A 23,331-nucleotide genomic window follows, 5' to 3' on the forward strand; every position below is an offset into this window, starting at 1 on the left:
ACTCCAGATGGTGAGACAAGAGTGGGCATCAATGGATGAATTGAAGACGGTGCTCCTATCTCTCCATGAGTTTAGGCCAAGGAGAGGTTTCTTTTTTCTTTTTTGACAGAAGAAGTAAAATGGGAACAACTTCTGATGACTTTCTGTTGCAAAAAGGGGGCTTTTGCTGTTCCTTATAGGAGTTTGCACCTCCCAGACCTTCAATAATTTCGGTCATCTGGACACATAGCGGGCTGGAAGCTAGATCCTTTTACAGAGTTTGATTTAAACCAGTGGAAAATAAAAACATTAAAACAGTTAAACATATTTAAAGCATTAATTGAAACAGGTTTTATTTTGTGTTGTCGAAGGCTTTCATGGCTGGAATCACCGGGTTACTGTAAGTTTTCCGGGCTGTATGGCCATGTTCCAGAAGCATTCTCTCCTGACGTTTCACCGGCATATATGGCCGGCATCCTGAGAGGTTGTGAGATCTGTTGGAAACTAGGCAAATGGGGTTTATATATCTGTGGAATGATGTCCAGGGTGGGAGAAAGAACTCTTGTCTGTTGGAGGTAGGTATGAATGTTTCAGTTGGCCACCTTGATTAGCATTTGATGTCCTGGCAGTTTGTAGGTGTGGCTTGCTACTGCCTGGGAGGAATCCTTTGTTGAGGGGATGAACTGTTCCTGTTTGTTTCTTGTCTGGAGTTCCCCTGTGTTTGTGTTTTGTTCACTGTCCATAAACACTGGGCAGAAGAAAGAAAAATGGGAGAGGTGGTGCTTGCCAAGGACAAATTTCTATATGGAAGCAGAAGTGGGTCGTGAGGAGGGCATGAGAGGGCTCAGGTGAGAGGAGAGGGCTCTATGGGGGGCCAGCAGTGCTTTCCCTTTCGAATTGAAGTCTCTCCTTCGTGGTGAAGGGCTTAAGGCCCTGATTCCGGCCCCAGGGATCTGGGTTTGAATCCTGCTCTCTCCACTGTAGAGGAAGGCAAAGGCCTGGCTGTAAACAACCTTACCTTAGAGGAGGTTATACTCACCGGAGCAAGTCCCTGCCAGGACAACAGCCTGGCTTCTTACTGCTTGGGGGAATCCTTTATTGGGAGGTGATTAGCTGTCCCGGATTGTTTCTTGTCTGGAGCTTCCCTGTCTTTATTTACTGTTATGATTTTAGAGTTTTTTAATACTAAAAAAAGGATTCCCCCAGGCAGTAAGAAGCCACACCTTGAAAACCGCTAGGCCATTAAATACTTATCAAGGTGGCCAATAGAAACATTTGCACCTACCTCCAACGGACAATAGTTCTTTCCCCCACCCTGGACATAATTCCGCTGATATATAAACCTCATTTTCCTTGTTTACAACAGACTTCACAACCTTTGAAGATGCCAGCCACAGGTGCAGGCGAAACGTCAGGAGAGAATGCTTCCGGAACATTTATTTATTTATTTATTCAACTTGTGTACCGCTATTCCCAATTTGGCTCGGAGCGGTTTACAGAAACAGATTAAAACAATACAATTCGCTTGAAAATGACCATAACAATAACAATAGGCAGTGAGAACAGGCATAGCCAGACAGCCCGAAAAACTCACAGCAACCCAAGGTGGTATTTCCTCTCCATATTGCATGAGATATTTGTCCTTTCTCAGCTTCAGGTGGAAGAGGCCTGTGGTCAGGGTCTGGGCCTGGGGCACTTTCCCAAGAATCACTGCTTCTCACAACATTTGGAGAAACTTCTTATTCATGGAAGCTGATAAGAGTTGAATTTCTAATATCTACTTGGTCTGGATAGATATAATATCTACTTGGTCTGGATAGATAGATGCTTTTGAACTGTGGTGTTGGAGGAAAGTTCTGAGAATGCCTTGGACTGCGAGAAGATCCAACCAGTCCATCCTCCAGGAAATAAAGCCCGACTGCTCACTGGAGGGAAGGAGACTAGAGACAAAGCTGAAGTCCTTTGGCCACATCATGAGGAGACAGCAAAGCCTGGAGAAGGGAATGATGCTGGGGAAAGTGGAAGGCAAAAGGAAGAGGGGCTGACCAAGGGCAAGATGGATGGATGGCATCCTTGAAGTGACTGGACTGACCTTGAAGGAGCTGGGGGTGGTGAGGGCCGACAGGGAGCTCTGGCATGGGCTGGTCCGTGAGGTCACGAAGAGTCGGAGACGACTGAACAAATGAACAACAACTTGGTCTAGGGTTTTTACTAAACTAGTTGAAGTGCACCAGTTATACTCCACCTGCCCTGAGAGATGACATCTCTTTTTTCCCCCAAAGAGATTACAAATTCAACTGTTTTCATCGGTCAGCTCTTGCTCTCTGTCACTTGCACAGCCTGACAAACAGTCAGGGAAACATTGCTCAGAGCCAAATGCCTGAACAAAGGAAAGGAAAGCTATTTTACTGCAAATTGCTGTTGCAGAATCATAGAATCATACGAGTTGGAAAAAACCTCGTGGGCCATCCCGCCACCTCTAGCTCCTTCAGAGTCAAGCCAGTCACTTCAAGGATGCCATCCACCAACCTTGCCCTTGGTCGGCCCCTCTTCCTTTTTCCTTCCCTTTTCCCCAGCATCACTGTCTTCTCTAAGCTTTCCTTTCTTCTCATGATGCGGCCAAAGGAGTTCATCTTGGCTTCTCATCTCCTTCCCTCCAATGAGCAGCTGGGCTTTATTTCCTGAAGTATGGACTGTTTGGATCTTCTCGCAGTCCAAGGCACTCTCAGCATTTTCCTCCAGCACCACAGTTCAAAAGCGTCTCTCTCCCTTCGCTCAGCCTTCCTTCTGGTCCAGCTCTCACATCCATAGGTGACTACAGGGAATACCATTGCTTTGACTATGCGGATCTTTGTTGCCAGTGTTATGTCTCTACTCTTCACTCTTGCTCCTTGCTCTCCTCCCAAGAAGCAAACATCTTCTGATTTCCTGGCTGCAGTCTGTGTCTGCAGTCATCTTTGCGCCTAGAAATACAAATCTGTCACGACCTCCATGTTTCTCCCTCTATTTCCTAATTATCCATCAGTCCAGTTGCCATAATCTTGTTTTTGATGTTTCGCTGCAACCTAGCTTTTGCCCTTTCTTCTTTCACCTTGGTTAGAAGGCTCCTCAGCTCCTCCTCGCTTTTGGCCATCAAAGTGGTATCATCTGCATATCTAAGGTTGTTAATGTTTCTTCCAGCAATTTTATCTCCAGCCTTGGATTTATCAAGCCCCGTACATCGCGTGATTTCTTCTGCATACAAGTTGAATAGGAAGGGTGAGAGTATACAACCCTGCCGTATGCCTTTCCCAATCTTGAACCAGTCTGTTGTTCTGTGGTCAGTCAATAAAACAGGTTATACTAGGGGGAGGAAAACAAGGAAAAGCTTTACATTGGGACAAGAAACATGCAAGTCGAATAGGTTGAATATTGACTATTCTAGAGCCTTTGACTGTGTGGATCATAATAAAATGTGGCAAGTTCTTGGTGGTCTGGGCATACCAAATCACCTTGTCTCTCTCCTGAGGAATCTGTACAAGGACCAAGTAGCAACAGTCAGAACTGACCACGGAACAACAGACCGGTTCAAGATTGGGAAAGGCGCATGGCAGGGTTGTATACTGTCCCCCAACCTATTCAACTTGTATGCAGAACACATCAGGCGATGTGCAGGGCTTGACAAATCCAAGGCTGGAAGGGCCTTCAGTCAGAGGTAAGCCTCAGTGTAAGAGAAGCCTTGTGAGGGAGCTCCAGTATGAAGGCTGCTACATGTAAAGCTAATATGTATTTGTTTATTTATGTTGTGGAAAGCTTGTTCTTGTAAATAGTGCAACTACATTATTTTACTACAAAGAAAAGCCTCCCTTGGAAGTGATCACATTGGTCTGTGTGTTTTTGTTCCTTTTATCACTTTGGGCTACTCGGCTGGGTCACGTTGCTGCTAATAAGACACTCTGCTATATGTTTATGGGGAGGGTCTTTTGTTATTAAGCCCATTCACCCAACAAGATGGCCATCTAACCTTTGTTTAAAAACCCAAAGAGAAAGAGACTCTACCACAGTATTTCACTGTTAACCAGCTTCTTCCTCAGGAAGTTTGTTTAAATGTTTTGGTGTGTTGTTGTTGTTGTTGTTGTTACTAAAGCAGTTGGGATTACAGTATTCCCTCACTTATACAGGTGTTACGTTCCAGGACTACCCACTATAAGTGAAAATCTGTGAAGTAGGGACACTCCTCTTTTCCCCTCCCCTCTTCCTTCCCCACTTGCATGAGGAAGGAAGGAAAGGAAGCAAGCCCTCCACCTCTTCCTCCTCCTCCTTCCCTGCTCACATGGGGAAGGAAGGAAAGGAAGCAAGCCCTCCACCTCTTCCTCCTCCTCCTTCCCTGCTCACATGGGGAAGGAAGGAAAGGAAGCAAGCCCTCCACCTCTTCCTCCTCCTCCTTCCCTGCTCACATGGGGAAGGAAGGAAAGGAAGCAAGCCCTCCACCTCTTCCTCCTCCTCCTTCCCTGCTCACATGGGGAAGGAAGGAAAGGAAGCAAGCCCTCCACCTCTTCCTCCTCCTCCTTCCCTGCTCACATGGGGAAGGAAGGAAAGGAAGCAAGCCCTCCACCTCTTCCTCCTCCTCCTTCCCTGCTCACATGGGGAAGGAAGGAAAGGAAGCAAGCCCTCCACCTCTTCCTCCTCCTCCTTCCCTGCTCACATGGGGAAGGAAGGAAAGGAAGCAAGCCCTCCACCTCTTCCTCCTCCTCCTTCCCTGCTCACATGGGGAAGGAAGGAAAGGAAGCAAGCCCTCCACCTCTTCCTCCTCCTCCTTCCCTGCTCACATGGGGAAGGAAGGAAAGGAAGCAAGCCCTCCACCTCTTCCTCCTCCTCCTTCCCTGCTCACATGGGGAAGGAAGGAAAGGAAGCAAGCCCTCCACCTCTTCCTCCTCCTCCTTCCCTGCTCACATGGGGAAGGAAGGAAAGGAAGCAAGCCCTCCACCTCTTCCTCCTTCTCCTTCCCTGCTCACATGGGGAAGGAAGGAAAGGAAGCAAGCCCTCCACCTCTTCCTCCTCCTCCTTCCCTGCTCACATGGGGAAGGAAGGAAAGGAAGCAAGCCCTCCACCTCTTCCTCCTCCTCCTTCCCTGCTCACATGGGGAAGGAAGGAAAGGAAGCAAGCCCTCCACCTCTTCCTCCTCCTCCTTCCCTGCTCACATGGGGAAGGAAGGAAAGGAAGCAAGCCCTCCACCTCTTCCTCCTCCTCCTTCCCTGCTCACATGGGGAAGGAAGGAAAGGAAGCAAGCCCTCCACCTCTTCCTCCTTCTCCTTCCCTGCTCACATGGGGAAGGAAGGAAAGGAAGCAAGCCCTCCACCTCTTCCTCCTCCTCCTTCCCTGCTCACATGGGGAAGGAAGGAAAGGAAGCAAGCCCTCCACCTCTTCCTCCTCCTCCTTCCCTGCTCACATGGGGAAGGAAGGAAAGGAAGCAAGCCCTCCACCTCTTCCTCCTCCTCCTTCCCTGCTCACATGGGGAAGGAAGGAAAGGAAGCAAGCCCTCCACCTCTTCCTCCTCCTCCTTCCCTGCTCACATGGGGAAGGAAGGAAAGGAAGCAAGCCCTCCACCTCTTCCTCCTCCTCCTTCCCTGCTCACATGGGGAAGGAAGGAAAGGAAGCAAGCCCTCCACCTCTTCCTCCTCCTCCTTCCCTGCTCACATGGGGAAGGAAGGAAAGGAAGCAAGCCCTCCACCTCTTCCTCCTCCTCCTTCCCTGCTCACATGGGGAAGGAAGGAAAGGAAGCAAGCCCTCCTCCTCCTCCTCCTCTTCCTCTTCCTCCTCCCCCGCAAAACAGTGAGTTCACAGAAAGCGAACCACGAAGTGGGACACTGTACCTCATCCCTCTGTTAGTGCATTACTTGTGTGTACATTTGTACACATTTGTCTTTTTAAAAGGGACAAACATTTAAACAAAAACTTCTTGTCCAAGGAACTGACCCCCTGTTTTTTCTCTCCTTTTCAGAAAGTGACCAGGGTCCATCATCTCTGAGTCAGGTAAGTGTTAAGAGTAGGGGGAAAAAGAGAAAGATTCCCCTCCCAAGTTGATGGTTCAGTTTAATCCACACGGTCCCCCACTAATTTGACTCTCAGCCTGATGTAGACTTCCAGGTGAATGAAAGGGCAGCCCTCCTGCTCCTGTCCCGATTCTCTACTGTCCCGTTGAAGGCAGTAACTGAGAGCCCATCCAGACAGTACCTTTATCCCAGGAGCTCCCGCAGCAAACAGGAAGGTGACCAGACGCCGTTCCCTGTAAATAAGGAAACAATCACTGCAAAAGCAAAAAAACACAATATTTCCAGGTGTGGGAATATCCCAGTTGTATTTATTTATTTATTTACAATATTTATATTCCACCCTTCTCACCCCCGCAGGGGACTCAGGGCGGATTACAATGCACATATACACGACAAACATTCAGTGCCAATTAGACATGCAACATATATAGACAGACACAGAGGCCATTTAACATTCCAGCTTTTCTGGCTTCATGAGGGTATGCACGATTCTGGCCACAGGAGGAGCTACCGCTTCACCGTCCACTTGTGACACTGAGTCCTTTGATGGAGTACTTCCTCATTCTTCTGCACACTGCTGGAAGGTTTTATGGCATCGTATATTAGTTAAATTAGCCTCCCCGCATAAAGAAGTACCAAAATTTCCTACTTGACAAATGCAACTGTCTTTTGGGGGGGAAAAGAGGTCAACAGCAAGCTAGACTATTAATAGTTGGGAGCTCACTCTGACCTGGGCTGGTTTCGACTTGACTGCAGTCCAGACACCATTCCCACAATTTACTGGGCTCAGTAAGCCCGGTAAACTGTGGGAATACCCATACCTTTCCACCTCAAGCTCCCAGACCCCTTGGAAAAACGTACCTGTCATACATTAGAAGCCTTGGCCGGGTCTCCCAGCACATAGAAATGACATGGGGGAGAGGGGAGGTAGGAAATCCCCCCCCCCCCTCCACTCTACTGGCGCGCCATTTCTGTGCGTCGGGAGCGCTTGCCGAGGCTTGTAATGGATGATAGGTAAGATTTTACTACTTTTCTAAGGGGTCTGGAGGGTTGGAGGAAGGTGGTAGGGCCTCCGGAGAGAACATCTGGACACCCACGCCAGAAAGTGTGTGCTTTCTGTCATGGGTGCCGACACCCCACCACAACCATAAGTGTTTTTTTAAAGCGGATGTTTGTGAGATAAAAGGCTGTCTGGAACCACCCCTAGTGATGAAGACATATCTGCTTTCCTCCTTTTTCTCCTTGTTCAGTGATCAGTTCTGGTGGCAGCTACAGTTTATCTTGCCTGGTGGAGGCAGGGGCACACAGATGCAATAGGATTGCCTACAGCAGAATCCCATATCTTTTCTTGGAAAGAAAACAGGCTCCATCCTACACAACTTAGCTTTTGTCCTTATACAGGCAGTCCCAAGTTAGAGACATCTGACTTACACATGACTTATAGTTAAGAGCAGGCACAAGACAACAGGAAGTGAGAGAAATCTTCCCCTCAGAAAGGAAAGTCACTTCTGGCAGAGGTTTTATCAGGGGGTGCATGGATGACTACATAGAGCGCCGTTACCTTCCTACTGAAGCACTACCTCTTGATCTACTCACACCTGCATGTTTTCGAACTGCTAGGTTGGCAGAAGCTGGACCTAACAGCGCGAGCTCCCTCGCTCCCTGGTTTCAAACTGCCAACCTGTTGGTCAGCAAGTTCAGCAGCTCAACACTTTAACCCACTCCACTAGCAAAGAGCTTTGACTATATTTATATCCCACTTTTTCTCTCCAAAAGGAAACTAGAGGTGGCTTACAATTAAAAACCTACAAATGTACAAACAATAAAAATAATTAAATATCAACGGTATTTTGAAAAATCAGTTAAAATCCATAGAAACAAATCTAAAAACCACAGTACCCCCAGACTAGATTTATTATTTATTTATTTACGATATTTCTATCCTGCCTTTCTCAACCCAGAGGTGAATCAAGGCAGCTGACAAGTTGGCAGCAATTCAATGCCATAACAATCACAGTGTACAATTGAAAACAGTTAAAACCCTAAAATCCATTCAAAACTATTAAAAACATAAAAATATCCAATGTCTTCCTGGTAATCACATTATCTAGTAGCATCGTTTAAGCCGTTCCGTATTTCAAACTTGCATAATTCTGTATTTGTCTATTGCCCTGTCTATTGTCCAAAAGCCTGTTCAAAAAGCCAAGTTTTTACTTTTTTTTCCGGAAGGTCAGGCGGGAGGTCAGGAGGGATCTTAAACACCTCCTTTAAAAGCCTGCCTGAATATTTATTTATTTATTTACAGTATTTCTATTCCGCCCTTCTCACCCCGCAGGGGACTCAGAGCAGATTACAATGTACATACATATACATGGCAAACATTCAATGTCATAGACACACAACATATATAAATAGATACAGAGGCTATTTAACATTCCAGCTTTTTCATGAGGGTATTCTGGCCACCAGGGGAGCTGTTGCTTCACTGCCCATTTGTGACACTGATGAAGTATTTCCTCATTCTTTGCATGCTTGCTGGAAATTTTTATGGCATCATAAATTAGCCTCTCTGCAAAAGTAGTACCTAAATTTCCTACTTGACAGATGGAACTGCCTTTCAGGCTGCAAAGGTCGACGGCAAGCTACACAAATTGGTCGGAAGCTCACTCCAACCCGGGCTGGCTTCGAACTCGTGACCTTTTGGTCAGTAGTGATCTTAATGCAGCTGACTCCCATCCAGCTGCACCACAGTCCCGGTGAATAAAAAGGACCGTTCCAGTGTCTCTGGGAAGAAGGAAGTTCCAGAGCCAAGGGGCATTTGCCACCGAGAAAGAAGAAAGGCCTTCTCTCTCTCATTCCCACCAACCCAGCTTGAGATGGAGGTGGGACTGAGAGAAGGAGGGGCCTCGCCTGAAGGGGATCTCAGGGCCCAAGCAGGTTCATACAAGGGGAAGTGGTCAGCCAAATAGCCTGAACCCGAATCCTCTAGGTCTGTGGTTCCCATCCTTTTTGACCAGGGACCACTCTCTAACATTAGTACCATAAGGGTTATGAATCAGTTTTCAGTCAACTCTAGATTTGGTTTAGGGTGCTGATTCAGAAAATTGTATTGGATAGACCACATCAGCTCTAGTTTCTGATACAGAACATATGCCATGGTCAGCGACCGAGAAGGAGTGACAGGTAGCATGAAAGGAGTGGAAATAATCAATGATAAATAAAGAGGAAGGAGGCTCACAGACCAGATTTTTGTCCTTGCGGCCCACTGGTGGTCTGTGGCCCACCAGACCACCAGTGGTCTAGGACTTTAAAGGCCATCACCAGCATTTTGAATTGTGCTCGGAAACAGACTGGCAACCAGTGGAGCTGCTGCAACCAGCAGCTTTCCTGCTCCCTCTAGCCACCCCCAGTTAGCAACCTGGCTGCAGCTCTTTTGACAAGCGGAAGTTTCCAAGCACTCTTCAAGAGCAGCCCCACGTAGAGCATGTTACAGTCATCCAGACGGGATGTAACTAAGGCGTGTACCATCTTGGCCAGATCTGGCTTCTCAAGGAACGGGCGTAGTTGGCAAGCAAGTTTTAATTGTGCAAAGGCCCTCCTGGCCACCGCCAATACCTGTGCCTCCAGGTTCAATGCCAAACCTAGAAGGACCCCCAAACTACGGACCTGTGTCTTCATGGATCTCTATTCCCTGATCTGCCTTCCGACTGACCAGGAGCACCTCTGTCTTGTCTGGATTAAGTTTCAACATCAGATGTCTCCAGTTTCATCAGCTTGTCCTCATTGTTAAGCAATTCCCTGTTTTTCTTTCCCCAGCATAACCACTGGCCAATCTTTCATGAAAAAGGATACGGGAAGAGTTCAACCCAGGATGTCTTCACTGGCAATCTGCATCGCTCTTGGGCTTGAAGTGGGGCATTTTAGGATGCTTTTGCAGCTGGGAGGATGAGTTTTTGCTTTTCATATAATGCTATGTTTAATTAAAACAATTGTGCATTGCATTACAAAAGTGCACTCTTTGTGATTTATTCCCAAAATGTGTGCAGTACAATTGCTGTGTGTTTAGGATTTTACAGTTGATGTATATTTGCTAATGGATTTTGAAAACTGAGGTGAGCATTGTTACAGTAAGTCGCAGCAGGATCAAGTGTGTGTTAAAGAAAAACCCTATGATAATAATTATGTACAGCTGGTTATGTAGGTTAGCCAGCATGTTTGGGCCACACACGGTGAAGTATAACTGTATGGATTTTAGAATACAGTTTGGAGAAGCAATACGTTACTTTGAGGAGAAGCAATATGCCATAATGCTCTAAAAGTGATGCTTTTTGCTATGGTGGGATAGCTATTTACTTTAGACTGAGAGCTGTTCAGCATTGGAACTCTCTGCCCTGGAGTGTGGTGGAAGCTCCTTCTTTGGAGGCTTTTAAACAGAGACTGGATGGCCATCTGTCGGGTGATTTGAATGCAACATTCCTGCTTCTTGGCAGAATGGGGTTGGACTGGATGGCCCATGAGGTCTCTTCCAACTCATTCTATGATTCTATGAGATAGATTGTGATTGAATATTGAAACGAATGTCTTGACAGTAAGAATAGTTTAACAATGGAATCAATTGTCCAGAGAGGTGATGAGGTCTCCTTCCCTGGACATCTTCAAAAACAGCTACCCGAAAGGGGAATCCTTCAACTGAAGAACCAGAACCGAGCAGGACAGTTGACTTGATGGTCCATGATGCTCTTGTTCACCTATGATTCTATTAATTTTTTCTTTCTTTATGTTCACTATTTGCTCCACCACACTTCAAGGCAGTGCATTCCGTTGGTGAACAATATTTGTTATCAGGAAGTTCTTCATGATGTGTGGATGGAGTCTCTTTTCCTGTAGTTTGAATCCATTGGATTGTGTTCTCGTCTCTGGAACAGCAGAAAACAAGCTTGCTCCACCTTCAATGTGACATTGATTCCGATAAGGAAAGTTATTATAAGGAAAGTCTTAGGATTTTATCACATTGGAATATATTCTGCTTATATCCCTATGCATCCCATATTTTTTTAGGATTGGGTGTATACTGTATTCAAACTGGATGGCCCATGGATGGCTCTTCCAACTCTATGATTCTATGATTCAATGATTCAAGGTTTCTGTTTTTGAATGAAGAAGCCTTATTCTATGTTACTTACAAGGATGATGTAAGTTTGTTTCACTGCTTGATTTTGTATGCAATACTGCAAGTTTATGCCTGCTGATAAGAGTACAGCTTTTCTGTTCCTTTTTCCTCTTGCTTGTGTGTCTTTTGCATGGGACTTGGCTAAAACACACTTCGCGCAACAAACACTACACTCTATGTTGCACTAGATTCAAGTATATACAGGTATTTGACAAACACAACAAATCAAGTAAACATTGTGGAGGAGAGAACGCTTTTGGAACATGGCCAGACAACTCGGAAAACTCACAACAACCCAGTGATTTCAGCCATGAAAGCCTTAGATAATAATATGCTTTTTAATCTTATATTTCATTCTGATTTTTGTATGGTGCTTAAACTGTGTTGTTTTTTAATGTTTTTATTTGCTTTGTTATGGCAGGATATAAATGAAGAAAGGTCAAAGCATTTATTACTTTCCTTCCTTTTTGGTGGTACATCTTCTACACTGTAGAATTAATACTGTTTGTACTGACACAATGCCATGAAATTGTGGGATAGATAGTTTGGTGAAACACCAGCACTCTTTGGCAGAGAAGGCATCAGACCTTATAAAACTGGAACTTCCATAGTAATGAACCTTCAGAATTACAGTCAGGTCAAACTGCATCAATTCTCCCTAACTTTTCCAAACTCTGGTCAACTGAATGATCGACATTCTACAGACCAAGGATGGTATGTAGACTGCCTGTCATTTAGTTGACCTGAGTTTGGAAAAATTAGGTTTTGGACTACAATACCCATAACCAGGCCCGTAGCGAGGGGGGGGGTTTAGGGGTTCAACCCCCCCCCCCCCCAAAATGTTTCAGATTTTTTTTAAAAACCTGGTTTACTCATGAATTTTAACTGGTTAACCAAATCCCCATGCTGCTAAGTCTATGAGATGCAAAAAATCAAGAGTCCCTCCAGAACTGCAAGCACTATCTCAAGCAAATATTAGCAATTTATTCACACTGTCATTACTTGCATCAATAGCCGATGTAGTTGTTCTGGTACAGCTGTACCAGGAGCTCCAACTTTATTTACTTTGTATTAAATGTTTGCTTGCAGTCCTAGGTTTCAGGGACTCTGCAGATAGGTGGCTTCTTTGGTTGCAGTCATAGGACAAGTCACCTGTCCATCATTGTTACGTTTTGGTCCTGCCCCTTGCTCAGGGCAATTGGGAAGGGAAGGGAGCCATTTTTAGTTAGTCTCAGCAAGGTAAGCTTATGTATAGGATGTGTGCAAGTTTTCCCTGTACAAAAGCTTCAACCCTTAAGACCTTCCGGGGGGAGAAAGGTCTTAAGAGTCTCCAAAGAAGTTCCAGGAAAACAGCCCTAAAGACCAAAGAACTCCAGCTGGAGAACATCCACTGCCTTGCTGGTAGGTCCACTCGGCGTTCGAGACGCAGTTCGACCCGGTAGCGGAGCCCACATCAGTAAGGGTTAGATTACAGCCAGCCTGGGAGAAGTTAAAACGGGGATTTTCCTTTAAAGAAGAAGTTATTGAAGACAGTTGCCTGTCCTTCGTGGGCAAGATTAGGAAGCCACCAGTTGCCTAAAAGCTTGGAATCATTTGCTTAACTTTACTGAAGACAAGAGAAGTTTCTGTTTGATTGTTCATTAATAAAGACTTTGTTGTACTTCTCAAGCCATCTATTTATTTATTTATTTATTTATTTGATGCATTTATTAACCGCCATTCTCAGCCCTTTAGGGCGACTCATGGCGGTGTACACACATATAAAAGACAATTTACAAAGAGGCAATTACAACAACATATAAACTACATAACAATTACAAAAACTACACTAAAAATCCGCTTCGTCTCATAGTGGAATCATAACCAATCTCATATTCCTTGTTCCATTCCAGTCATCTTTACCACATTGTTATAGCACTTAATTAAATGCCTTCTCGAACAGCCATGTCTTGAGGCTTTTTCGGAAGGACATGAGGGAGGGCGCCTGTCTGATGTCTGCAGGGAGAGTGTTCCACAGCCGGGGGGCCACCACCGAGAAGGCCCTCTCCCTCGTCCCCGCCAAACGTGCCTGTGAGGCAGGCGGGATCGAGAGAAGGGCCTCCCCAGACGATCTCAAGGTCCTCGTGGGCTCGTAGGCCAAGATGCGGTCCGAAAGGTATTTTGGGCCGGAACCGTTTAGGGCTTTGTAGGCCAAAACCAGCACCTTAAATTGGGTCCGGTAGCAAATCGGCAGCCAATGGAGCTGGGACAACAAGGGCGTTGTATGCTCCCTGCCACACGCTCCAGTTAGTAACATGGCTGCCGCGCGCTGAACCAGCTGAAGCTTCCGGGCCGTCTTCAAGGGCAGCCCCACGTAGAGAGCGTTGCAGTAGTCAAGGCGGGATGTGACCAGAGTGTGTACCACCGTGGCCAAGTCAGACTTCCCGAGATACGGGCGCAGCTGGCGCACGAGCCTGAGCTGTGCAAATGCTCCCCTGGTCACCGCTGACACCTGGGGATCCAGGCTCAACGATGAGTCCAGGGTCACACCCAAGCTGCGAACCTGCGCCTTCAAGGGGAGTGCGACCCCATCCAGCACAGGCTGTAACCCTATACCCAGTTCGGCCTTGCGACTGACCAGGAGTACCTCTGTCTTGTCTGGATTTAATTTCAGTTTGTTCGCCCTCATCCAGACCGTTACAGCGGCCAGGCACCGGTTCAGGACCTCGACAGCCTCCTTAGTAGCAGGTGGGAAGGAGTGACAGAGTTGGACATCATCTGCGTACAGATGACACCGCACCCCGAAACTCCGGATGATCTCACCCAGCGGCTTCATGTAGATATTAAACAGCATGGGGGACAGTATGGAACCCTGTGGAACCCCACAAGTCAAAGGTTGTGGTGTAGAACAGGAGTCCCCCAATAACACCTTCTGGGTGCGGCCCTCCAGGAATGACTGGAGCCACTGCAAAGCAATGCCCCCAAGGCCCATTTCCGCAAGGCGCCCCAGAAGGATACCGTGGTCGATGGTATCGAAGGCCGCTGAGAGGTCCAGGAGCACCAACAGGGACACACTCCCCCTGTCTAGCTCCCGTTGCAGATCATCCACTAAGGCGACCAAGACCGTCTCGGTACCATGTCCCGGTCTGAAACCAGACTGTGCCGGATCCAGATAATCCGTGTCTCTCAAGAATACCTGGAGTTGTGAGGCCACCACGCTTTCCATGACTTTGCCCAAAAAGGGGAGATTGGAAACAGGCCGAAAGTTGTCCAATTTAGTGGGGTCCAGTGATGGTTTCTTCAACAGCGGTTTTATAATAGCTTGTTTTAAGCTCGCTGGAATCTTGCCTTCCCGAAGGGAGGCATTAACCACCACAGTTACCCACTCAGCCAATCCCCCTCTGGCCTCCCTTAGAAGCCAGGATGGGCAGGGGTCTAGGATGGACGTGGTGGGCCTCATTCCTCCAAGTATCTTGTCCACATCCTCGGGTTTCACAAACTGAAAAGAATCCATCAAAATAGGACAAGCAGGTGCTCTTGTTACATCCTCGGAGACTGCATTTAACGCGGCGTCCAGCTCAGAACGGATCAAGGCGACTTTGTCTGCAAAGAACCGAGCAAATGCTTCACAGCGCGTGACCGAATTGTCAGGGCTCCCGCCTGAGGTGGCGGGAGTTAAAAGACCTCTGACAATCCGAAACAACTCCGCCGGACGGTTCTTTGCAGACGCAATAGTGGCCGCAAAGAAGGTTTTCTTTGCGGCCTTTATTGCCACGGCATATGCCCTAAGAAAGGACACAAACCGTGCTCGATTTGACTCGCTCGGATCCGAGCGCCACACGCTCTCTAGTTCCCTCTTCCTTCGTTTCATCACTGCCAGCTCCTCAGTAAACCAAGGGGCTGGTTTAGCTCGGCTACTTGAGAGGGGACGTTCCGGAGCAATCATGTCAATAGCCCTGGCCATCTCCCCATTCCAGAGAGCGACCAAGGCTTCGACATGGTCACCTACCGAGGTGGCGGGAAAATCCCCAAGAGCCGTCAGGAATCCATTCGGATCCATAAGCCTCCTGGGGCGGACCATCTTAATGGGTCCTCCACCTTTGCAGAGGTTAGGGGGCGCAGTGAGCCTAAATCTGATCAGGAAGTGGTCGGTCCATGGCAACGGAGAGATGGACAACTCCTCCACACCGCCACCCTGTTCCCATCCCTGGCAGAAAACCAGGTCCAATGTGTGTCCAGCGCAGTGGGTGGGGCCAGATATTTGTTGGGACAGCCCCATGGTTGCCATGGCAGACATGAAGTCCTGAGCCGCACCTGTGAGGGTCGCCTCGGCATGGATATTGAAGTCTCCCAGCACAAGGAGCTGTTGAGACTCCAACGCCAGGCTCGAGACCACCCCCGCTAGCTCAGGTAGGGAGACTGTAGTGCAGCGAGGTGGACGGTACACTAGCAGAATCCCTATTCTGTCCCGGTAACCCACCCTCAGGTAGACGCATTCAAAATTTGTGGTCTGCGGGATGGGACACCTGGTCAGATGGATGGAATCTCTATAGACCACTGCGACCCCGCCTCCCCGCCCTCCGGATCTCGGTTGGTGCTGCACGGAGAAGCCTGGAGGACAGAGCTGGGTCAGATTTACTCCTCCAGCTTCATCCAGCCAGGTCTCCGTGATGCACGCCAGATCTGCCCGCTCGTCCAGGATTAGGTCCTGGATCCAGGTCGTTTTTCCGTTGACAGATCTGGCGTTCAACAGCACCACCTTCAGTCCAGAGGGTCCGCTCACCTGGTTACACCAATTTACCTTAGGAGACCGATTTGGAATTGTTAATGTGGATAAATGGTCCGAATTTAGCCGAATTTGAGGTCTCCTTTTCCCGCATCTCCTCCTTCCCACCACGACCTCTATGGGGGCCCCTCGGCTAGTGAAACACCTCCCCTCCTCCGTGCCGCAGTTCATGACCAAGGTCTTAGTCTCCGGTTCACCAGCTGTTTGGAATGTTGGCGTTTTTTCTTGACAGTTGCTTTGGTCTTCTTTATCCCCCCTCCCCTCCTCATTGTTCTTAACAGGCTCCAGCCCACTTCCTCCCCTGCCCCTTTCACCAGTCAATAATATCAGGGACAGTATACATAGAAGGGTGGGGGACCACATGGGTGAAAGCAGTACACTTCAGTAGATGGCAGTGATACAAGTGGTAAACGTTCAGCCGCGAAAGTAGGATGGTACCTAAAGTGCTAGAATCTTAAAGTGCAACAGTAGTAACTCCACGGCTACGAGCCACTAGGGCGATTCATAAGGTGCAGGATCTTAAAGTGCAACAGAAACTCAAAAACTGGCCCTCAATACTACTAAAGTGCGGCAGGAGGGATCGGGGAAGGGGTAAAGTGCAAAGATGGTTGGCAACAGAGGCAGGCGCCTTAAGGTGCTCTATTATGCTCTTATTACCACATTAGCAGCAAAGGTAGAAAGGAACTGTAACGTGCAATGTTCGCAATATGTAAACACAGTAATTAAAGAGATTGGCAGTTGGCAAAAATGCTATGATTCAGATGTAAACTATCGACGACTGATGTAGAGATAGCGGATGGTCCTCCGGAGGTGGTCAACACAGAGAGGCGGCTGATAGAAACTCTATAACAGCAGCTATGTCCAAAAATGATTCCAGCCAACCAGCGATGGACTTAAAGTCTCAATGTGGTGGTATCCTTTAGCTATGAATAGCTCAGCAGATGGAAAAGCTGGCGCGTTGGTAAGAAGGCCCGATGGAAAGTAGTCCAGGGCAGCCAAGCTGGATGGAAGGATTCAGGACCCCTGTGGCAGGAGCAGCAGCAGTCTGAGACTAGGCCAAGGCAGGTGCAACACAGCTTTATAGTCCCTCCCTCCTTGGAGGATTGCTGAGTCGCACCCAGTTGGAAAGGGCCTGGGGCTTCTCCTACTCACAAGTAGTCCAGGGCAGCCAAGCTGGATGGAAGGATTCAGGACCCCTGTGGCAGGAGCAGCAGCAGTCTGAGACTAGGCCAAGGCAGGTGCAACACAGCTTTATAGTCCCTCCCTCCTTGGAGGATTGCTGAGTCGCACCCAGTTGGAAAGGGCCTGGGGCTTCTCCTACTCACAAGTAGTCCAGGGTAGCCAAGCTGGATGGAAGGATTCAGGACCCCTGTGGCAGGAGCAGCAGCAGTCTGAGACTAGGCCAAGGCAGGTGCAACACAGCTTTATAGTCCCTCCCTCCTTGGAGGATTGCTGAGTCGCACCCAGTTGGAAAGGGCCTGGGGCTTCTCCTACTCGCAAGTAGTCCAGGGTAGCCAAGCTGGATGGAAGGATTCAGGACCCCTGTGGCAGGAGCAGCAGCAGTCTGAGACTCTAAAGACTGTTTGTGGTGGAAACCTCTGAGAACTTCTCTTTAGGCCCCCTGGCTTCCCGCTGGGCAAAGGTTGCACATCCTGTTCTAAAGACAATTATTTACAGGCCCAGTGCGCGACAGAACAGTAGTGAAGTAACCAAGTTGGGGGGGGGGGTGTTGAATGCTCTCATTAAGGAGACCAGACTTGGTGGAGGTGGTTGACAAGGGCGGAGCTGCAGGCTATTGAAGGCTGCTCTGCCCCCTGCTATGCTCTTTGCTTCAGAGTGAGCTAGGAGGCAGGTTTCAACCCCCCCCCCTTGCGAAATTTTCAACCCCCCCCCAAAAAAATTTCAACCCCTCCCGAAATTTTTTTCTGGCTACGGCCCTGCCCATAACTCACAACCAGCATAGCTATCCAGAGCAGTGTTTCTCAACCTTCCTAATGCCGCAACACTATAATACACTTCCTCATATTGTAGTGACCCCCAACCATAACATTTTTGTTGCTACTTCATAACTATTAGCACTCCCTAATTCTTCACACAGCAAGAACTCAGGGCCACATTCTCACAGCTTGATTCATTTGGTGCTTAACTCTTCTGTGTAAACATACATCCCGGCCATACAATCTATTACAGTCACTATTCTCCTACATAAAATTACATTTAAACATACATCATACAGCATACATGAAATAAACACTGACAATAACTGTCATTTTGCTAGTTATGAGTCGTAATGTTAGTATCTGATATGCAGGATGTATTTTCATTCACTGGACCAAATTTGGCACAAATATCCTATGTGCCCAAATTTGAATACTGGTGGGGTTGGGAGGGGGGTGATTTTGTCATTTGGGAGTTGCTGCAATTGATAGTTCACCTACAATCAAAGGGCATTCTGAACTCCAGCAATGATGGAATTGAACCAAACTTGACCCACAGAACTCCCATGACCAACAGAAAATACTAGAAGGGTTTGGTAGGCATTGACCTTGAGTTTGGGAGTTGTAGTTCACCTACATTCAGAGAGCACTGTGGAGTAAAACAATGATGGATTTGGGCCAAACTTGCCACGAAAATTCAGTATGCCCAAATGTGAACACTGGTGGAGTGTGGGGATAATAGACATGGACATTTGGGAGTTGCAGTTGCTGGGATATATAGTTCACCTACAATCAAAGAGCATCCTGAACTCCACCAGCAATGGAATTGAACCAGTCTTGGCACACAGAACTCCCTTGACCAACAGAACATACTAGAAGAGTTTGTTAGGCATTGACCTTGAGTTTTGGAGTGTTAGTTCACCTACATCCAGAGAGCAGGAGGGGGGCTTTTGGTGGGAGGATTTGCCACCAGTTTCCAAAAAGGAAGAGAAGGACAGGTGGCGAGATCTTCAGCCTTCTCTGCCAAAGGGCTTCCTAAGACCAACAGAAATACGTGTTTTCTGATGGTCTTTGGTGGCCCCTCTGAAACCCTCTTTGTGACCCCCAACATCCAGGGTTGAGAAGCACTGATCTAGAGTCTTACAAGAGGATGTTCTTCCCCTTGGAAGGCTACCAAACCCCAATTTCTGAGGACTGCCTCACATGCAAAGACACGGTGTTTCAGGTGGTGGAAAAGGGCCAGTGGAATTTGTATTGTGGAAGGCCACGGGTATATATATACACACACACCACTTGCCTCACTACCAACAGAATCTCTGAAGATGGCAGCCACGGATGCAGGCAAAACGTCAGGAAAGGATGCTGCTTGAACATGCCCATAGAGCCCAGGAAACTCGCATCCACCCATGGAACTCTTGCTATTTGAGGGCTCCCTGGCAGCTTCCCCGTCCCCTTGAGCAGAGTTCACCAAATATGTATATGTATGTATGTGTGTGTGTGTGTATATCTATATGTATACACACATATATAAAGGTAAAGGTTTTCCCCCCGATATTAAGTCCAATCGTGTCCGACTCTGTGGGGTGGTACTCATCTCCATTTCTAAGCTGAAGAGCCAATGTTGTTCGTAGACACCTCCAAGGTCATGTGGCCGGCATGACTGCATGGAGCGGCATTACCTTCCCGCCAGAGCAGTACTTATTGATCTGCTCACATTTGCATGTTTTCAAACTGATAGGTTGGCAGAAGCTGAGGCTAACAGTGGGAGCTCATTCCACTCCCAGGATTCGAACCTGTGACCTTTGAATCAGCAAGTTCAGCAGCTCAGCGCTTTAACCCACTGCGCCACCGAGGGCTCCTCGATGTATATGTGTATATATACACACATACACACATACAACCACACACGTAAGAACCCAAACTGCCGTACCCTACCACACGTTGCTGTAGCCCAGTCTGTGTATATATGTTTTGTATGTGTATATATTTGTGTATATGTGTACATATGTGTGCTTGCATATATGTGTGTGGTTTTGTGCATGCGTTGTAATGTATTTTTTGTCTTTTAAAGTCTCTTCTGCTGTGTTTTTCCGAGAGATGGTCACTTGTTGGCCTGAGAGGTGTCTTGTGTCCAAATTTGGTGTCAATTTGCCCAGTGTTTTTTGAGTTATGTTAATCCCACAAACGAACATTACATTTTTATTTATATAGATATTAGCCATCCCCTGCCATGCATTGCTGTGGCTCAGTCTGTGTATAAGTGTTTTGTGTGTGTATATATTTGTGTATATGTGTGTGTTTGCGTATATATTTATTTATTTATTTACAGTATTTGTATACCGCTTTTCTCACCCCGAGGGTTGGTTTTACGCATGTGCTGTAATGCATTTTTTTGTGGGTTTTTTTTTTGGCTTTTTAAGTCCCTTTTGCTGTGTTTTTCAGTGTTTTTATGAATGATGGTCACATGTTGGCCTGATAGGTGTCTTGCGTCCATATTTGGTGTCAATTCACCCAGTGGTTTTTTAGTTATGTTAATCCGACAAACGAATATTACATTTTTATTTATATAGATACTAGCCATCCCCTGCCATGCATTGCTGTGAGCCAGTCTGTGTATATGTGTTTTGTGTGTGTATATTTTTGTATATCTGTATATGTGGGTGCTTGCGTATATATATATATGTTTTTGCGCATGTGTTGTAATGTATTTTTTGTTTTTTGACTTTTTAAGCCTCTTCTGGAGAGTTTTTCAGTGTTTTTATGAGTGATGGTCGCTTGTTGGCCTGATAGGTGTCTTGTGTCCAAACGTGGTGTCAATTCGTCCAGTGGTTTTTGAGTTATATCAATCCCACAAACGAACATTTTTATTTATATAGATATAGACATATAATATATATATACACACATGCACACACACATATTTTGGGCTCAGTCTAAATGTGATCCAAGCCTCTTCCCTGATTCCTTCCATTTGGCAGGGATTCCTCATGCACAACAACTTGGCAAGACTTTCACTTTCAGAACTGCCAGGCGGCCTTCTCCCCAGCAGCAGGTGATGACACCTGGTCTCTTTCTCTCTCCTCTTTTTGCTATTGGTGGACTCCTTTCCTCCCGGCCAATCCTGTGCCTTGATTTCGGATCCTGCTTGAGAGCAGCAGGTGGACTTCAGCCTCCTCTGGGAGGAAGGAAGGAAGGCAGCCTTGGCGGGGAGGGAGAAGATGGGGCAGGCTCCCCTTTGCCTCCTGGGGGTGGCCTCCTTCCTGCTGGGGAGTTGCTCCGGTGAGTAGAAATTGGGGGGAAGGACCTCATCATGGCCAGAAGGGACCCTTGGGGGCAGAGGCTCCTTCCCCTCTTTACTCCAGAGATTCCCTCCTCAATGCATTGACCTGAACTCTATTATTATTATTATTATTATTTCTTGCATTTATTAACCGCCGCTCTCAGCCCTAGGGCGACTCGTGGCGGTGTACAATACAAAAAAGACACTTTACAAAGCAATCAGGACAACAAACTAACATCACTAATACACAACATTTAAATTACACTAAAAATCCGCTGCGTCATATTATGGAATCATAATCAATCTCGTAGTCGTAAATTCATTCCGGTTGTCATTTCCAGTAACATAGCACTCAGTTGAAAGCCTGCTCGAAGAGCCACGTCTTCAGGCCCTTACGAAAGGCCATGAGGGAGGGCGCCTGTCTGATGTCAGCAGGGAGGGAGTTCCACAGCCGGGGGGCCACCACCGAGAAGGCCCTCTCTCTCGTCCCCGCCAGACGTGCCTGTGAGGCAGGCGGGATCGAGAGAAGGGCCTCCCCAGATGATCTCAAGGTCCTCGTGGGCTCGTAGGCCGAGATGCGGTCCGTAAGGTATTTTGGGCCGGAACCGTTTAGGGCTTTGTAAGATAACACCAGCACCTTAAATTGGGCCCGGTAGCAAATCGGCAGCCAGTGGAGCTGGAACAACAAGGGCGTTGTGTGCTCCCTGCGTCCTGCTCCTGTTAACAACATGGCTGCCGCGCGCTGGACGAGCTGAAGCTTCCGGGCCGTCTTTAAGGCCGTCTTTAAGGGCAGCCCCACGTAGAGAGCGTTGCAGTAGTCTAGAGCTTCCCAGGCTCTAGACCTCAACTCTCAGAAGCCTCTGCTGCCCTGGCCAATGGACAAGGGATTCTGGCAGTTGAAGACCCAAATACCTGGAAGGATTGCAGCAGGTGGTCAGTGGTTTGCTGTTCTCCGCACTCGCATGTCGTGGATTCCACTTTGTGGCCCCATTTCTTGAGGTTGGCTCTGCATCTCGTGGTGCCCGAGCGCAGTCTGTTCAGCGCCTTCCAAGTCGCCCAATCTTCTGTGTGCCCAGGGGGGAGTCTCTCATCTGGTATCAGCCATTGATTGAGGTTCTGGGTTTGAGCCTGCCACTTTTGGACTCTCGCTTGCTGAGGTGTTCCAGCGAGTGTCTCTGTAGATCTTAGAAAACTATTTCTTGATTTAAGTCATTGGCATGCTGGCTGATACCCAAACAAGGGATGAGCTGGAGATGTCACTGCCTTGGTCCTTTCACTATTGGCTGCTACTTCCCGGCGGATGTCAGGTGGTGCAATACTGGCTAGACAGTGTAATTTCTTCAGTGTTGTAGGGCGCAGACACCCTGTGATAATGCAGCATGTCTCATTAAGAGCCACATCCACTGTTTTAGCGTGGTGAGATGTGTTCCACACTGGGCATGCATAGTTAGTAGCATAGTAGCATAGAGCAAGGGCAGATGTCTTCACTGTGTCTGGTTGTGATCCCCAGGTTGTGCCAGTCAGCTTTCGTATGATATTGTTTTTAGCACCCACGTTTTGCTTGATATTCAGGCAGTGCTTCTTGTAGGTCAGAGCACAGTCCAGAGTGACTCCCAGGTATTTGGGTGCGCTGCAATGCTCCAGTGGGATTCCTTCCAAAGTCATCCTCAGAGTTCGGGATGCTTGTCTGTTCTTAAGATGAAAAGCACATGTCTGTGTTTTAGATGGATTAGGGATCAGCTGGATTTCCCTGTAGAAGGCGGTAAGAGCACCTAGAGCTTTGGAGAGCTTCTGTTCAACCATCTCAAAGCTCCCTGCTTGAGCGGTGATGGCACAATCGTCAGCATAGATGAAACTCTCTGTCCCTTCTGGCAATGGCTAGTCATTTGTGTAAATGTTGAACATGGATGGAGCAAGCACGCTCCCCTGAGGCAGACTGTTCTTCTGTTTTCACCATCTGCTTCTCTGGCCCTGGAACTCAACAAAAATGCTCCTGTTTTGTAGCATGTTTCCTATGAGGCGGGTGAGGTGGTAATCCTTTGTGATATTATACATTTTTCTCTTGCTACACATTTACATTTACATTAGAAGAATGCCTGCTTTCTCCCTTTTCTCCTTCCCAGGCTACTCTTCGCATTCCCTGCATTATTTCATCACTTCTGTGTCAG

General features: G+C 47.5%; 2 protein-coding genes across 1 annotated transcript in view; both read left to right on the forward strand.

The window, feature by feature from the left end:
* LOC132765346 (H-2 class I histocompatibility antigen, Q10 alpha chain-like) overlaps positions 1-12,849 on the forward strand; it is a 37,318-nt gene extending 24,469 nt beyond the window's left edge. The window contains exons 7-8 of the mRNA XM_067465415.1: positions 5,960-5,991; positions 9,828-12,849. Of these exons, the coding sequence (XP_067321516.1) occupies positions 5,960-5,991; positions 9,828-9,920 (125 nt within the window). The 3' untranslated portion in view covers positions 9,921-12,849. The remainder of the gene's footprint in view (positions 1-5,959; positions 5,992-9,827) is intronic.
* LOC132769747 (major histocompatibility complex class I-related gene protein-like) overlaps positions 1-23,331 on the forward strand; it is a 240,081-nt gene that overhangs the window by 183,059 nt on the left and 33,691 nt on the right.

This window comes from Anolis sagrei, chromosome 2, assembly GCF_037176765.1.
Source record: "Anolis sagrei isolate rAnoSag1 chromosome 2, rAnoSag1.mat, whole genome shotgun sequence".
Taxonomy (NCBI): domain Eukaryota; kingdom Metazoa; phylum Chordata; class Lepidosauria; order Squamata; family Dactyloidae; genus Anolis; species Anolis sagrei.